Genomic DNA, 18,624 nt, shown 5'->3' with positions numbered 1-18,624 from the left:
GCAGGAGAATCTCAGCTCTGGAGCTTGGAGCACCTCCTCCCTTTCTTTTCGCTGACTTTGGTGCTGTAGTGTTGGTTCTCCTCACATGTCCTTACTTTTCCTTTTCCTCTGACTTGGAAGAAAGTTGGTGTCTGTAAGCTGCAGTTGACAGGTTGATCTTGTCTGGGCTCCGCATCGAGGAATTGCTCGCCATGTCTCTTGCCGATGGCTGTGTGGTCCTCACCGGCACCGCATGGGCGGCTTCGGCCTCAGGAGAGCCCTGGCCACGCAGTCCCAGCCTCGGAAAGGCCCCGGCGGCCTCTGCTGGGATGGGCCCTGGTGGCCACCTCACCACCCCTCAGGAGAAGAAGAGAAAGAACTTCCCGCGGTTTTTCCTTTCTTAAATATGCCATCATAGAAGTGTTACCAAATTGTCTAATTGGGCTAGCAACCTGCCCATTGTCAGAGCCTTCAGTGATTGGCTCTGTGCTGGACATCAAAGTTTTGAGCAGCTTTTCTCCTGTCCCCACCAAAAACCAGTCTGTGTTAAACCAACACAATCCCCTAAACCACAAATACATAGAATGAAACAGTTTTAATCATAAATCCCACCATTAAAAAAAACCCCAGCCAACCAAAATCTAGCACACACACACACACACACACACACACACACACACACACACACACACAGACTCTAAGTTATGTATTTGCCAGTACCTGATACAAGGGGCTAGGAACTTCAGATGAAGAATGAGATGGGCAGTCACTGTAATTTTCCAAGCAACTCTTTCTACAGAGAGCTATTATGACAGACAGTAAATTAGACTGGTGACACAGACTTCTTTATAGCTGTTGCTACTCGATGCACACCCAACTGTGGAGCAGTAAATCTTGAAATAAAAGCTCTAGCAAGTAACCAGAGTGCAGCAATGCAGGAACAGAGCACATGTTAACCCTGAAGACACAGTTTGAAGTGATTCAAGCCCCAGCAAACATCTCTGCCAGAGAAGTTTTCATCCTACCTATGAGCAAACTTCAGTCCAATGAAGACATTAAGACTACAGCCTGCTGATAGATACTGGTACAGGACAGCTGAGCCCTTTGTGGGCCAACTGATCTGTACCCATGCTTTTTCTGATAAAAAGCAAAGCTGCTATTTTATGAAAGGGTAATGGAAATAGTTTAGGCTTATGAATTGGAATTAGCCTGTGAAGCAGCTAAGTGTGTGGGAAACTTGATTTCTTCCCCACCCCATTTGATAAAGATGAGTCACAAACCAAGATTGAGCTAGAAATAAATCATTTATTTTAAAACAATACAGGTTAATAAATATATTAGTTATCAGAAAACTTAATAGCCTTTTATAATTTACACAAGGCAAATACAACATGCCTATAACTATTTTTTAAAAAGCAAAGAGATTAAGCTTGACTTGTAAGCCATTAACAAATCTATATATACATTATTTGGAAGCTAATAAAATAAACCATTTTTATGTAATCTCTAGTAACTATGTTGCAAGAGCATTGAAGCAACCAAACCTGACATTGTATTTTTGTTGCCAACTACCTTTTCCCCATATCCCATTAGAACTACTTTTTACATACCAGGAAAAAAATTGGGAAAAAAAATAAAATAAAATAAAAAGAAGAGAAAGTTCCACAGTTGAAAAAAAAATTGACTTAAAAGTACCCCTTTTGTGTAACATTTTCCGCTCTATAGAGCAACTGTCTGGGGAGAGGTGTGGACATGGGAGGACCCAGCACAACCACAAACAATAAAGAAACTCCAAACTTCTTTGCAGCTTTAAAAATAAGATTTCTTAATCTGTAACATTTCAACACTGCTGTCTGATACACTTGGGCACTCGTAATGACAGCTGTTGACAACATTGGTGCCTAACACAATACACACTAAAATTCTGCATTCTGTAAGCCCACAGATAGCACCAAAGAATTATTACAAATAAAACAGGTAATAGATACACATTTGATAATGCTTGATTTAACAGTAAAACTTCAGCAGTTACACCATCTCAAGACAACCAAGGAATATCTGTAGAATCCTTGATGTCTATTTATGAAACAACAATGAGAGGGGGGTACAATGTGCAAACAACTTCCCATTTAAAGCACCCCCTACTTATTAACCCTAAATTTCTTCAAATACAAACCCTGCATTTTTTAAAAATAAAATGAAAGCTAAACCTCACTTTCTAATGTTTCAACAACTTAATCCAGTGTTTCCATTTTTCAGTGCTAGTTACTTCAGAAAAATACATATGTTCCAATATAAATCAATATTATTAATAGGAAGCCTCACTTGTCAAACTGTGATATGACAGGTTCTTATTAATGTTAGTTGCAGCTCACTAATAAATAGGCTCTATTTACACATACAGAGTCCTGGAAAGTCAATACAGCAGATAACTTGTTTAGATATTTTTCTTTTTTACAGAAGTATTTAAGGTGTAACAAATGTGGGTTTTTGGTTGTATCAAAAAGGTTTCTATTCTTCTACTGAATATTTGAGGGACTTCTGTGTTTGACACCTAATAGAGATTGTGACTGACAAATGCAAATCCTCCATACACTGAAGGGATAATGATCAAAGAGCTATCCTCAAGTGAGTACCTAGTAAATACGTTTGACAAGTATAACAGAAGTCAGACATATGGAGTGAAGCGCCTTTCATATGGATTTGAACGTAATTCAAATGCATTCCACCACTGTAATGAGTCCACTTTTGGTATGTGTAGCCTCTCCCACTTTGGAATCAGAACTGAAGTCATCTGGCTCGCAGCTATCAATGGACATAACACAAGGAGAACGTGAAAAGGGCAGATCCATGAAGGATGCCAGAGCTCAGGAGACAACTATGCACATTTGCTCCCTGAGATGATGGAACTCAGATATCTGTTATTCAAAGTGCTTACTTGTCAAAGGGGTGGGGAAAAAAGGGGGAACAGCTAAAATTCAACTTCAACAGTGCCTCCTTTTAAATCAGAAAAGCAATGGGACTAAAAAAGGTAGGACACCTAGAAAGAGGAGGGCGTGGGATGGAGGGGGAAAGAATCATATCAACAGTGACAACAGAAAATGCTAATACATTTCTAAAGTTAGAACTGAACCAGATCCAGGTACAGCAGAACTTGAAGGAACACTGCTACACACTGAACAAAGTAGCAAAAATAAAGCTGTCAGTTACTTAGCATTCAAGAAGTAAAAGGCTGCAGATACAAATGATGTGCAAGGCCACGAGAATTTCTTTCACCTTATGTGCTGGCTTTTGACATCTCCGTTTAAAACATCAAGGTTAACTAGACATTTCTGGAAAGCTCATCACAGATGAGGAGCAGCTGGGGAGAAGAGAAGAAAACTATGCTGACATTTGTCAGTGGTAACGATGGTCAGAGGACCGCAGAACACTGTTGCTACTTCATTCTTCCTCTGCATAGTGACCACTTACCAAGTAAACTTTGTGTGGTGCAGAAAATGTCAAGGTTTAGACAGGGCAATCAAGTTATTTTGAATTCTAGCATTCACTAATAATTTGCATATGCATCTAACATACTAGACAGGCACTTTATAAATAATTAAGAATTTTAAAACCAACCAAGACAAACAAATATGGCCAAAGGAGGAATAAGATGAGACCACAATCATTTCCATTCTGACCTAAAGATATTCCCAGAAGTCTTCAGAGATTAAAGGCTAATACAGAATGAACATACAACTCATGAACTCTGAAGCTGAATTTTGAAAAGACAACTTGACTGCTTCAGAAAACAGATAATATTGTTTTAAAATGTAGGTTAGTACAGTGCAGTACCCCTATGTGCAATTCCAGGTTCAATCAAAGAAAAGGAAATTAATATGACAAAATATAACTGTTTGCTGAGAACCAAGACACCATCTTCCAATCAGTAATGGACAGAGGCTAGTTTAAACACATTTCATAGACCAATTACCCTCATCTACAATTCTCAAACTTTCTAAAAACCTTGCACAATATTTGAAAATCCATGGTCTTTTCTCTCCTAGTGCTATTCTATTCCACTAAGATACCCAGTTACTGTGTGCTGGCCTATAACAATGCACATTTCTGCCAACTCAGAGCCATTCCCCTGCAATACAGAGTTCTGCAAATAACATAGTAGGGCTCTTACTCCCTCAGAACAGTCCCTTCAGAATACTAAATCTCTTAGATTCACTTTTGTGATGACTGCTGCCATTAGTACGGTTTATGGCATTCATTTTAAATGAGAATGGAGGCTGAGTTTTAAGGAAACATCAATTCAGGTCAACAAAAAATATCACGAGAACAGACAGTATCACTCCCCACTAATCAGTGTCCATGTTCCTGTCAGGCAGCTACAAAGCTACATTTATGATTTCTTGATAAAGTGTTGTGAATTCTCTCAAATACTGTCTTGTAATCACACTGGGATTTTCTGTTTTTCTCAGGAGACGTTCTGATCTAGAGATGTTGAGTTCCACTGTACTCTTCCATTTTTGTACTTAATGGAAACAAACATTCATTGCTTTTCAAGCTTTCAACTTTTTGATTCATGATACTTTAGCTACCAAATATAAGTAGAACATGAAATTAACTATTTCATTCTCTAACATATCAATATTGTCTAAATGGTTTAAACTGACCTGTTCAGAGCCATCCCCATCATAGCTTAAGCTGTCTGTACTACTTGTCAAAATATTACAACTGAACCATTCACACAGGTCTATGAATTACTGATCTGAATGTATGTCCCTGTCAGTTACCTAAAACTCAGCTCTCTGAATGCTTTAGTTTTTTCAGTCTTTAACCTCCTTTTTCCATGTTACAAGAGCATTAGACCATCTTTTTTGAGCTATGAGAAATCTCATGCTCTTCTCTCTCTTAAATTTTTTTTTTTGTGGTCCCTACTTATTAGCTGTTTCACAAAATGGTCTCCTGCATTTAGTCACTAAACTAAAATAAAGGTATGCTGGACTGATTTCAGCACTCCTCCTCTTCCCAGAAGGACTATGAATTTTTCGGAAGCTGTCAAGCCATCCAGGGGTTTCAGTTCAGGTTTGTAAATTCTTCCAAAAACATACGGTCCTTCTAGATGATTTATCTGTTTAGAATTTGAATATAATCCAATACTGTAGACAGTGAAATTGAATTATTAAACTGATACAGGCCATCTGAATCAAATACATTCACAATTATGCAGTATTTTTTGATTGCAAAGGCACTGAAACACTTCTGAGCTGCTTACAAACAAGCCACCATATAGGCAATGAGTCTGGTCAACATTTCCACATCCTTTGCAGTCTTTCTACCTGCTCCCAATTAAAAACTCTCAGATGAATGCAGTAAGTCTTAACGTGTGTAAGTTACAAAGAAAAACGCATACCTGGACACTACCATGAGCTGATAAGTAATTAGTGAAAGATATGTAAGGGTCCCCTGCTCTGTATAAAGAATTCAATTTAAAACTCCCCTGCGTCTTCACCGCACGGCAAACGAAGTTGCCAAGACAGTCACCAAAAAGAACAAATCTGCAGTCCATGATCCAACCAACATTTGTCTGAGAATTCACAACCTTGACGGTGAAGACGTTGCTATACTGAGATTCACAAATTGTTCCACTTACTTTCCCCCCCTTATTTTAAGGTGTACATCACTTATGATGAAAGGTATCAGATTGAGTGCATTAGAAACTGATGTCCTCTGCCCACAGAAATGGTACCTCAGAAGACACAATACAAGCTTTCACACAGGTCTGTCAGAATATTCTCAGAGCTTTTCTGATGGACTACCTTTTACAGTGAGGAAATACATCGGTCTCTATGCTGACTCAATCAGTAGTTCCAATTAAAGTCATTTATTGTGTTGACTGGGTTACATGGACAGCTGTTCCTTTGAAACTGGATGGAGGCCCCCAATTTATTTCACATAGGCCACCAAATTGTCAAAAGGTAGTTACCAACCTGAACCCTATTTGAAACAGTACCCTAGAAATGAACAGCTCTGCATCCTTCCCTGAGCCATCCAGTTTCCCCTCAAAAATATTTTAATCTGTCTTCATGTTAGGTTTGTTTAAATCTCCAATATTGAAGTTGAATTCCTTGAAGACTTGTATAAGAACAATTCCAATAGATACTGTGGTGAATCCACAAGCCATTCCCAAAAAATCTACAACTCCTACATTACTCCATTCTCTGAAAAGGATGGCTGAAGCCAGCAGGACTAGGGTGGTAAATACAACATAGTAGATGGCACCAAACACAGAGGAGTCAAAACACTCCAGTGCCTTATTGATGTATCTGAACTGAATGATAATGCTACATCCTAATACTGCCAGAAGTACCAGACAGAGGTACAGAGCCCTCTGACTTGATGGGTTATTGTGAAAGATATCTTGAGCAGCCAGCCCAATGCCTTTTGTGCTGGGAACAGTGAAACTGCCCAACAGAGAGCAAATACTGATGTAAACCATAATATTAGTAGGTCCATGAGCTGGAGCTATCCAGAAGATAAGCAGGAGGAGCATTAGCAGCACTATGCAGAGATAACCCACGAAAACTGGAAAACAAAAAGAAAACAAGAAAATATCAGTGTGAGAACTCCTGGTCTTCTAAAGATTTTATCAAGCAAATCATGTCCTAGCAGTGAACTTCAGGTATACATCACAATTAAGATTTGCTATTGAATATAGATCCAAATCACTGAGCTTCCAAAAATATTGGCATCCACGACTGAAGATGTTGTCCCGTTCTTTGGGAAAAACAAATAGTCATGTAGAAAATTACACAAACTGTTGCACATTTGAAATGGATTTCAGATGGTTTTTTTTAATCTTATTCTCTTTTCCACCAGGACTATACTCCTTTAAGTCTACTATGACAGACAGAGGCATAACACCTCATTCATAAACGGTTCATTAAGGCGCAGTGTGTGGATCCAGCAAAGAGCTTAAACATAAAGTTAGGTCCCACTAAGGTGAGTAAGATGAGTAAGGACAGAACAAACATGAGGCCATAGCATTTACATTACACAATCCGTACACAGGTAAGAGCAGTGAAAAACATTTCATGCTTTAGAGTTTTAAAGAAATATATAGCCAATTCCCTTTGTTCAGATTTAAATGGTAAATTTAGACCAAGGTATTTGTTTTCTTAGTGTGCAGATTTTTTGAATAGCTGATGTTACTAGGTTTGAGTTTCTCTCGCTTAAAGCAAATACAAGAAAAACAACAGGTAGCAGTTTAGCTCTTAAGCAAGAAAAATAAAAATGGGCCTGGAACATATTAGCACCAGTATGTGTCCTCCAGCAGCTGGTGAGACAGAACAGGCATTTCAGCGTATGTCTCAACAGCCTATTTCTACATACCTTTATTGTGCAAAGAAACATAACTGGTACTTAGTATAAACTTTTAATTAAAAAACCATGGAGAAAAAAAGGACAGAAGAAAGTCAGTATTTTTTTGTTTTGTATAAAAACAAATTGAGATCCTAGATTTATACTTTTCTTCTCTAAATAGCAAGATACACTTTTTCATAATGTTATAGAACTACAAGTTCAACTGGCCATTGTTCTGAGCTTGCTGTGCAGGATAATGTTTTCAAAAGTATCCATGTTTTCCTTTCTGCACACATGTCCCAATAAATATGACAAGTTCTAAGTAGAGCAGGGCATAGTTTTCTTACACAAAACCTGTACTGGTTTGCCTCTGGCATGTCATGATTTCTTTAAAAGTCACTTTGCCTACCTGTTAGAAGTGGCAAGCCTCTTCCTCAAGCATGCTCTTGCTCAACTCAGAAAATCATTACGAATGAATGAAAAAACAAACTACCTGGATTAGTAAGCTTCTCTTCAAGCTCAGCCTGAGTCGTTACACTCTCAGACTTCGGGGAATGGATAATGAGAACAACAGACCCAGCGCAGCTCAGCAAACACCCCAGCTTGCCAAGAATGTTCAGTTTCTCTTTCAGTAAGTAAGAAGCTAAGATGGACCTTTGACAAAAAGGAGGAAAAATAGAAGTTTGACTACATTCTGTTAATAATGTTCTAACAGTGCTGTGCCATATGAATTTCCCTTTTAAAGGAATACTATCAAATGTTGATGAATTCTCAAAATGTATTTCTGACTTATCTGAGCAAAGATTCATCCATTTGCAGTTTTTCTCAATCCTTGACATCTCACCTCAGGAAAAAAACCCAAAACAATACAACAAAACAAGACACAAACCCCAACAAAACTCCTAGCTGTAACACCCCAAAAACCAAAACCACATCACCCCCTCAAAACTGCCCCCAAAACAACTGAAACCCTCCAATCCAGACATCTGACCCCAAGGCAGATATCTACCCATTACCAAATTGGTGAGCTGTCACAAAGCCCATTTTATAGGTGCCTAGCAGCCATGAGATAAAAGTGACCTTTGGTTACAAAGATCCCAGGACTTGGCTCAGACATGTAGCTGACCAAAATAAGCAAAAATATGTGGCCTAGGATAAAATAACAGGTGGCACTTAGAGCATCATCAGTGTGTTTCATAGTGATAGAACTAAAGACAGACATGAAACAATGCCATCTACACTCTGAAGCAGATGACCAGTGCAGTCACAATTCAGCAGGCAACAGAAACATCTCGAGGCAATGCACAGCTTTGTTTTTAAAGAGTTGTGCTTTTTCACTGCAGTAGTTCCACAACTGTAGTTCATCTATTTACAAAACATTAGTTGCATATTAAACTCCCTAAACTCACTGCCTTGTCTGTGCTTCCCACAAACATAACTTCTAAGAAGCTGGGGGCATGCATATGCACAGAACTCCCTTGCTTTGGAAAGGGGCTGAATCCAATGAAATGAAAATCAGCATCAATAAACACATGTGGGCTGTGGATAGCAGGGTAAAGACTGTGAGACAAAAGGAAAGATCTACATAGTAAGGGAACTGTGAATAAGAGAATAGGCAGAAGAATCCAGAGCAAACACAGAGAAGGGAGAAAAAAAAAAGTTTATCTGTTCCAAATCATAGTGATAGCTAAAGCAGAAGATACTCAGGAAAACCCTTCTTCACCACTGCCTCCTCCCAGCCCAGCTTTCCTGGGGAAAACAGGAATAGGTGACATTTTAACACATCATGAACAGCCAGAAGCCTGACATTTCTCAGTGGGCCTCCAGTGAGCACTGAGTCCATCTGATGTTTTATTTAGTAATGACATCCAGATAAGAACAAGAAAAGCACACTCTTACCCAAATGGAACGCCAAGAGCTCCCAAGGGCGTCACTAGCACGGTTGGGACTGCAGTGTAGGCCAAGAAATTCCCTATTTGACCCAGTGCCACTGTCAAGAGAACCAGAAATAAGCCTTTAAACCCCTTTGTAAAAATAAGTAATCAAAACTTGCCCAATACTGTCCAGGAAAGACTGACCTAACTGCAAAACAGATGTTACAATTCGCTTAGTTCTGTTAATTTTGCATTTAAACAAAATGACTGGTATTTTTCTATAGTTTTTTGTTTCTTAATACAGGATTTATATTTGCCACACAAGACTATCCAAGTGGGCACAGTAAATAATCTCATTTGCAACTTCTCTTAGTTAAATATAAATACGAATATGAATTAGAAACACTTGTGGATTATACTCAAATATCTCAGTATTACACTCAAATATTTGTATGAGGAGGGGTAAAAGTATATGTAATCCATGGTTTCAGCTTTAGAATGTGCATTCATGTAAAACAAATGTCCTTGATTGTAGTTCCCAACAGCAGTATTACTTTTTGGGGGGGGAAATAAAGACAGTGGTGAGGAATCTTCTAATGAAATACTAAGCACATGCATAAGGGTTCTTCAACACACTACATCAAATTTTCACAACGCTATGTAACATCCGACCACTGTAAAAAGAAGCCACAGCCACAGTACCAGCCTCAACCTTATTTTTCTTTCCTCCAGTAAAAGCAAATTCCAAGTTATACCACAGTATTGCACATCACAGCTGTGATAACAGTTCATGTGTTCAAGTTTTTGGCTAAAAAAGAAAAGCTGGACGGTTTTGCAAGTGCTGGCAAGTTTATAATAGGTCAACATACTTTCATAGTTACTGGGGCTTGAGATTGAGAACAAATTACATACAGCTCAAATTTCCAGTTGCTGTTAAAAGCCATTATAAGCATTTAAAAACATTTCAAGAATCCAAGATTTCTTTATGCTCAGGCTGGCACTGCCCTCAACTATCAAATATCGTTAGTATCATCCAATTTTTTACATCTGCAAAGCACTGTGCAAACATTAATTAATTTACCAATTTAGCTCACATTATTAGTAGAGCTGAAGACCCGTGTAACCTACAGGAAATATGAAGGAGACAAACAAACCTGCAAAACTGCAGAGTGTGGCAAAATTATACTAATTAAATTCACTGAGGCTTTCCCTATGTGCAGGAGTGAGCTGGAGAAGCTGGAGCAGTATTTCCAAGAGACAGTGGTGGTCGCCCTGTCCCTGGGAAAAGAGTAACTTGGTTATCAGCCTCAGGCTGTTTTGAGATATATGTGGCAACTCTGGCATTACCTTCAAGGCATCTAAAGGCATTGGGGCAGATCTTGGATGGAGAATGGTGCACAGCTGGCACTCTGCATTTCTGCAGATTACATACATTTCCAAATGACTCTGACAAAAGGTTGCTTTTTTTGGAGGCCAGGTGTCTTAACTTTCTGTTGGAAGAACTCTTAACAGATGGCACCAACATCAATCCACAAAGTAGGTCTCTGAAGCTTCAGTCAAACAGAACATATTGTAAGGCAACTAAACTTACTGGAGGTTTTCCATACCACCGTGGAGTAATAGTAACAGTCCCTTACCACCACAAATGACAGACCAGGACTAGTTAACATCAATTAAAAAAAGGATCTCAGTAATTGTTACCATCTACCTGATGATAAGGATCTTTGCTGCCAACCTATCCAGTCCCCTCTGAACAGAAATTCCTCATCAGATACATCAGTGCTGTTAGTCAAGACCTGAGTTCCATTCTTGCAGGCACACCAAGCTTTATATTTGATAACCAAGTACCAGCACCCTCGGAATTACTGCAACACAAAACCTGATGCGCACTGGCATGTCTCCATTAGTAAGGAGACCAGGAGTAGACCTGTACAGCAAAAGGTATCTATTCTAGGCATGTCAGGGGGTTTATTTCAGACTAACTTCAGCCTACTCCCGCTAACTTAATGTCTATTTGCAGCTCACATACATTAAGTATGTTCCTAGAATTCATTTTCCAACCTAGTTTCATTTTAAAGACCGGGTCAGGAGCTCCAGCTCTGCTATGAAATGTGAAATATAGCCCAATCTGTGGTGACAAACAGGAGACTAGCTTCACATGTGTTCCCCATCTGCAATAAAACACCAATGCAGATGTTTTCACAATAAGAACCATCTATGCTGCTATCAAAACCTGCACTGAAAATAATTAATTAGCCAATTAATTAGTTTAATGCTCATTGAAATACCTGTACACATGCTGCAATCATTCTTCTGACTACAGAGTAAGGTAAAGTCCCTTAGCAGAATCTACAGCCCTTCCTCTGAAGTCTTCAGTAATCCAGTGGATCCCAGGGCCCCCAAACAGTTGGGCAGCATATGCTGAGTCAGCATGCCAACACAAGAAACACTTATTCACCATTTGAACAAATACCATGAGAACAAGTTGATAAGAGTTTATGTGGATTTTGTTAGTCGTCCAAACTCCAAATTCTCTGCTTGAGAAAATTTTGTCGCTGTTATCATTTCACCCAGATAAGCGGGGATATTGCTAATTCCACAAGTAACACCTTTCCCCAAGTAGCACTTTTCTCTGCATCCCATAGGTGCCTACCTGGCCCTTGCTATTGCTGTTTGTGACTGTGCTGCCATTCTGACTCTATAATATCCACAAAAAATTCTTCTTGCTTGGTTCCTCAGTAAAGCTACTGAGGTTTTGCTTTTAAATACCTGCATCTAGCTACTGGAAAAAAGCCAACTGATACCATTCCCTTCAGCTGTTTTGCCTTCATTCAATTCAGTCAGCTCTTTTAAGCATGAAATTGTTTTCTCTGATTCACCAAGATAAGCCCTGTAATAAAACCTCCCTTATTTTAACTCCTCCTGCTCAGAGATTACAAATAGGAGCCTCAGGAATGATAAACAACAGTGGCTGATGCATAGATTTACTTCTACTTAGGCAGTAGTGATCCTGTCAGGAGAGGAAGCTGACAAAGAACTACTTAAACTCAGGTTAAATTAGCTGAGAACTTTCTTCTGAAGCCCTGTCAGCTTCTACACTTCCTATGAACTTTGTCCTTCAATGGGATCTATCAGTTTTCATTCCTTTTGCATAGCTTTAAGACAACAAAACCAAGAATCAGAGACTTACCTTGCTACAAAACCAGGGGCACAACTGGACTCATATACTACTCAGAAACAGCATCAGAACTTTCCAAATAATTTACAAAAGGCTGGATTAGAGTCTAAAAGTGTGGTATGATTCTAAGCTTGTGGGTAGAACTAGGGCTGATGTGTAAGAGGAGAAAGCTAGTTGCTCCTCATGCTCCAGATTCACATCAGAGAATGAACTTGGTGTTAGCAGAATTTACAAAGATATTAAGGGTAAAATTACACTGATCTCATATCAGCACCACAGAAGGCTTTGCATTAATCTTGTAGATTAAAAGCAAAACTGAAACTGTATCTGTTGAGCTAGAAACCAAAAGAGGTTTTGTTGTTTTTTTTTTTAACTGAGGCTGGTTAAATGCTTTCTGATGTAAAACATAATGTGCTCATTGAGCCCTTTTGTGTGCAGAGAGACAATTTTTAATTCAGCTTTGACTTTTATTAAAAACTGAGCAGGCCAGTGCAATGCAGAGACACAAACCATGCAGGAATCCAGTCAGAGCAGTGTGTGGCTGCCAAGGGCTGCAAGTACCAAATGGTTTGGAAATGTGGAAAGATGTCTGACTCATGTTTGTACCAGCTCTTCGCCTTTGCAAACACCACCAGGCATGGTAGCCATGGTAGAAGTTTACTAAAAGTGCAGTATTTCTAGGGATGGGAACTTCATGACAAGTGAATATGAGATTCAAGATGAAAACACAGATTTCCTGATGTCTCAGATCACCATCTAAGCAAAGTTCTCTTAAAAAAAAAAAAAAAATTCCAACCTTTTAAGATACTTACTTGCAATAGTGCCCGACCACCATACTATATCAGTTAAGTATGAAGTACCTGGAAGTATAGGAAAAGGTATTAGAATATTGGAACTATGAACCAACAGTCTCAGTTATTAAGGACCTTCATCTTAACCCTATTCTTCAAGACAACTGAATGTGAGGTAAAAAAAAAGAAAAAAAAGAGAGAGAACAATTTTGGGTTTGGCTTATGTTTACAAGTAAGACCTTCTTAAGATGATGTGTTAGTCAGAAGTTCTGGTTTGCAGTTTGAAGTACCTATGTGACACTAATACAGTATTGTGTAGAAAAGCATCTAAAATGTCACCAAATGCTTCTGAGGGTGACATTTAAACATACAAGCTAGAACCACTTCTAGGAGAACTGGAAAACTATGGAAACAGAACATGATTTGGTTCAGTAGGTCTGCTAATACAACCTCAGTGAAATTGTATTGGAAAAATTGTAGCCGAGAAATTGTTTTGGCACACAGGTTTGGCACAACCATAGTGTTGCCTGATCCTCCTGCATTTAAGCATTGGAAAGTGCTACAGCTGAAGCCTCTGAATTCCTGACACAGTCCCCCGTTTCAGAGAGGAGTAAAACCTCTGTATTGTCCTTAGTGCCTCCCAAGCTGGAGGATGATTGTTTTCACTGCCAGAAGGCTCTTGCCTTGGGATGTGCATAGGTGGAGCCTGTGCACCACGTAAGTTCTGCTTCTGTAGAACATCAAGGCTCATGACCACTTCCTAAACTAAAGAATGGCATTCTCTGAGCACAACCTTGGCATCAAGTTATGCTCCTATGTTTTGCTCCTCTTTCTAGCAATACATCTCTGCATTCTTTGGGAAGATGCCCTCTCAAAAGCTGCTGGAGCAGTAGGCAATATTGTAGCTACTCTGAAATCCCAAATGGAAGAAAAACACAGTCATCACTAACTCTGGAGACATATAAAGTATTAAGTGTTTGGAAATCACACTATACAATTGAAAAGAGATGAAAAATGACTAATGAAAATGGCCAGCTTTAGAGTGGGTGGAGTAATTTTTTAGACTTTTGTTATTGCATATAAAATAAAAACACTGTTGGGGGCAGAAATTATAGAAAATATTGACTCAAGTAAGGTAAGTTTGCAAAATATTTGTCACCCACTGCTGTTTCTAACTAGACAAGGATTGCTAATTACATCAATACTATATTATTGATTCAAGAGAGAAGACAGAAGAGACATGAGTGCCTCCTTGTTAATTATACACCACCTGCTGAAGACAATGGAAAAAAGACATCATCTGACACTGGCCATCTCGGACTCGCAGCTCCAACTGCTAGATTGAACCCCACTACTTCATAACACAAAATAGAGGACCTGGGGTATTTTCCTGGACACCTCCTCAATGAGCATGCCAATAGAAAGTACTATGAAATTCTCAGCAAGGTGCACAAGCACCAGTAATATCTTCAAAACAGGAAGTTTTACAGCTGCTAGCACTGAGAAAGCAGGCACACACCCACCACTCACTTAACCCAGTGCTCCACTGAAAGCTTTTTAGGAATAAGTAGACTTAAAATGGAAACTTCCTCCAGCTGCCTTGGGATGCAAAATTATTTCTTTCTCTTGTGTTTTCTCATTGTTTCCCTTACAAAAAAAAGATTTCTATTAATGATGCAAATGTGATCTCTCTGTGGACAATCAAAATGGGTTACAGTCATCTAGGAGGGAAAGGGAGACTATGCTTGCAAAACAAATGTTTGTCTGATGCCCTTAACTGTAAGGTCGCTGCAGAAAAAGCAAAATGAACTTTTCAGATCAGGCTGCCAGGTTGTAGCAACATAGTTCCAAGCTTGCTTTGCTCCACTGCATTCACCATGAACATGCTAGATGCAGCAGGCATTGGAAATGCAAGTACAAATATATATACATACATATGTAAAATATTTAATTGTATATTATTTGTATGTGTACATATATGTACATGTTTACATACATCAAATGTATGCAGAGAAAATACCTTGTCCTGGTCGCTAAAAACAATTTTTCATAAAAAAGAGTTCCTAGAACCTATGGACACATGCTCATACACAGACACCATCACCTACAGAAACAAATGGCTATTACCCACAGCAATTCAATTCAAAGGCCTCATGCAACCTGTGTTTACAGTCTTCCCATTACATAAAAGCATGACACTAAAAACAAACAAATAAATTTTTTAAAATAGCATTTTCCTATATTCAAAGCATGAAGATGCAACTAGCAAATGCTGTTCAGCTGCATGCTTTGGGGAGTTCCAATTTCAAAATAAAATACAGAAGATCCTCACACTTGTGAATTTACAGCTTTGTTTTGGCTAAACTGTCTAGACAGCACAGACAGTTCCTGAATATGTTCACCTCAGGAAATAATAATGAGGCATGGGATTTCAGTATGAAAAATATAAGAAATAAATTATTTCATGTTACTGATCTGTCACTTCTCAAAAAGTGGAAACCACTATGTGACTGATACAACTTGTGTGTGTCTGTGGAAGAGCTGGAATAAACAAGCGACAAGGTATGCTGGTGCTGTTCATGGCAAGAAACTAGCTAAGCCACAGAAACTGGTAGTAAAGTCCCACAAGTACACGAAAAAGAGGAACCTGTGCATGGACAGGAGTGCATACAGCACACAAGTCCCCAGTGCTGTATTACAGCGTGACAGACCAGCGCGCTGTCCATACATCGGGAAGCTGTTGCTGATGCGCATGTTAACAACCCCTCGCTGCTCTCCGCCGCTAGTACATCCTGACTGCCGCCTCTCCGCTCATTTATCACCTCCCTTGCGCCTCGACCCAGTCATGGACCTCTGATGTCAACCACGCTTAAGGTGACAAACTGAAGCCGGCTCCCCCAGTCCAGACACCGGGAAGGCGTCCCCCGCTGCAGGCGACACGGCCACCCCCCTAACACAGGCTCTGACAGGAGCCGGGGGTGCCCGTCCTCCTTGCCCCGCGGGGCGGGCCGGGTGCCTCGGCAGCCCCCCCACTTCCCGTCCTTCGCTCCGGGCCGGCCGCCGCCGCAGCGCGGGGAAGGGCTGCGGGGCGAGGGAAGGAAGCGGCCCCGCGGGCGGCCGGGCTGCCCCGGGGCGGGGAGAGCCGTCCCGCACGGTGCCGGGGCCGAGGCCGCGCACACCTGGCAGGTTACCGGGGGGTCGCGGGGTGCGGAGGGAGGCCGGGAAGCCCCGGGAGGGGCTCTCCCACCCGCCACCACCGCAGCGCCGGGGCCCCTACCTCTCCCGCGGGCCCGCACGATCCCCTTCTTCTGCAGGACGAAGGTGGAGCCGTTCACCAGGCTGGAGACCACGGCCACGCTCAAGCCCAGCGACACGGCGGCGGGGCCGGGGCTCTGCGCTGCCCCCTCGCCCGCTGCCGCACCGACCGCCATCCGCATGGCCCCGCCGAGAGCTGCAGGCGCGGCGGCTGCCCGGGCCCAGCGCTCCCGGCAGCGGCTCTGCGCCGGGACCCGCCCTGCGCTGCGCTGCGCCGGGGGCGGCTCCGGGCGGGGACCGGCGGCAGCCGCGGCTCCTGGCGCCCGTCCCGCGCGGGGACGGCAGCACGGTGACGTCATAGCAGCGGCATCTCCGCCCGACGGCCGCCCAGGCATCCCGGCTCCGTGCCGCCCTGGCATCCCGGCTCCGTGCCGCCCTTCTCCCCGCCGGCACCGCGGCGGGCGAGGCGGCCCCGCTGCCGCTGCTGTCGGGGGTCCCCGGCGTGCCGAGATACCGAGCAGAAGCTCGGAGCTGCGAGCGTCCACGGGCAGGGGATGCGGGACGACGTGCAGGGAGATGTGGAGACCGAGGGGAGAAACGTGCGCAGGGATGTGGAAGGAGAGGGGGATGACAGCAGGGCAAAAGGATGCGGAAAGACAGAGGGATGGATGCGAGAATAAGTGCAGAGGGATATGGTCTGCAGGACAGACGAGTCCCACCGGGCCAGTGTTTCTGGTGTGGGAGCAGCGCTGCTTTGCAGCGCTCTCGCTTTCCCGTGGGGTTTCTAAAATTCATGTCGGCTCCCCAGTCCGCCCGAAAGCGTGGGGTGTTGCGACGGCAGAGCCAGGCGGGGGGCAAGGCTGCCATTACAGCCCCCACCGTGACCTGGAACTGCGGCTCCATCCACCCTGCCACCGGCCAGGTCAATGTGAGGGGCAGAGCTGGACACTCAGCAAGGCACTGTGTGGCTACACTGGGAAAGCTTGGCCTCTGCCAGGAGTCATGCACATTGCCTGAAAACTGTGGGATACATAATCACTCCCGCAGTAAATCCCAGAATCTACATTTATGTCCAGGAAAAAGTTCACTCTCTTCTAATGGCGCAGGGCAAGGTCAGATGCTCAAATTTATGAACCTCCTCTCTCAGCTATCATTCAGGATCTTCCAGGTTCTGGGAGAACAGAACATAAGCCATCCTGCCATTGCAGAGAAGAGCTGGAGATTCCTCTGGTAGCAATATAGCTGGGCCATCACAGGGCCACAGATCTCTTCTTTGAGAGAACTCAGTCTGTCAAAGATGAAGTGCTGAGCTGAAAGCAATCTTCCTTGCTCAGCAGGAATATTTTGTAGCAGGTATCTCACTGCAGTTCTTACCATTTCCAGATATATGTTGAAATAAATCAATCCATAATGGATTCCTGTGGCAACATCCGTCTAAGGAAATGAGTTATGCTATCTTGGCTTAATATAAATGAAAGTGGACATTTTTGTAATTTTTAACAATTGGGTATGGTTCTTAGCATATATTTTATCATTCCCAGGAAATATGAGAAGAGAAGAGAATAGAGGAAATACAGAAGAGGCAAACTCTGGGAAATATTTCACTTGTCTGCATATTTCTTCGTTTGCCTACACTGCTTGAGGCAGCTGTCCTAGGAAAGCACAGGAACTCTGTGATATGATTTTCTAAGGTTTAATGGCAAGATATGTATTACTTACTGCAGTAGTGCCCATTTTTTCGCCTAGGTTGGTTCATCAGGTCATTGTATCAATACCGAATGTGATGGAAGAGAGGATTTATCCTTGTGAGACTCACAAGACCTGCAAAATGAGTACACAGGAGGTGGAAGAATAGTTATCCATAGCAACCCTTGGAAACAAAGATAGAGGTGAAGACAAATACAGGCTAATTATAAATATCCATTTCTGATCTATATACAGCCTAGTAACATGTACAGAAAAATTTATTACAGGAAATAATTTATGCTTGCACAGAGAAATATTATATATATTTAACAGCCTTTGCATCTAATTATCAGGCAAGTTTCTAAACACAGCTCAAACCTGGCCAATTTTTATACTCAAAATCTCTCTCTGGTGTGGTTGAACCAAGACAAAAACAGGTATCAGAGATTCAAGAAGACAGTTTATTTCATTCCAGCCATGTCATTTTAATATCCTTCTTATAAATCTC

At 41.6% G+C, this 18,624-nt stretch overlaps 1 protein-coding gene across 1 annotated transcript; it reads right to left on the bottom strand.

Annotated features, from left to right (window-relative positions):
• Window positions 1-1,264: 1,264 nt before the first annotated feature.
• On the bottom strand, window positions 1,265-16,789 carry NIPA1 (NIPA magnesium transporter 1). Its single transcript, XM_069006324.1, has 5 exons — window positions 16,453-16,789; window positions 13,197-13,244; window positions 9,232-9,322; window positions 7,826-7,986; window positions 1,265-6,555 (listed from the first exon to the last, which is right to left on the bottom strand). The coding sequence occupies exons 1-5, from the start codon at window positions 16,787-16,789 to the stop codon at window positions 6,044-6,046; spliced, it is 1,149 nt and encodes a 382-aa protein (XP_068862425.1). The 3' UTR covers window positions 1,265-6,043.
• Between the last annotated feature and the right edge of the window lie 1,835 nt (window positions 16,790-18,624).

Source organism: Aphelocoma coerulescens, chromosome 1 (assembly GCF_041296385.1).
Source record: "Aphelocoma coerulescens isolate FSJ_1873_10779 chromosome 1, UR_Acoe_1.0, whole genome shotgun sequence".
In the NCBI taxonomy this organism is placed as follows: domain Eukaryota; kingdom Metazoa; phylum Chordata; class Aves; order Passeriformes; family Corvidae; genus Aphelocoma; species Aphelocoma coerulescens.
The sequence above is the reverse complement of the archived record's forward strand: the minus strand, read 5'-3'. Positions and strand labels throughout refer to the sequence as shown.

Bases quoted from the DNA above. Each gene is read 5' to 3' on its own strand.
- NIPA1 (XM_069006324.1), bottom strand. From the start codon at position 16,789: ATGACGTCACCGTGCTGCCGTCCCCGCGCGGGACGGGCGCCAGGAGCC. The intron at 13,245-16,452 runs GTAGGGGCCCCG...CTATACTTCCAG, and splicing joins CGTGCGGGCCCGCGGGAGAG to GTACTTCATACTTAACTGAT. The intron at 9,323-13,196 runs GTAAGTATCTTA...TTCTCTTGACAG, and splicing joins GTGGTCGGGCACTATTGCAA to TGGCACTGGGTCAAATAGGG.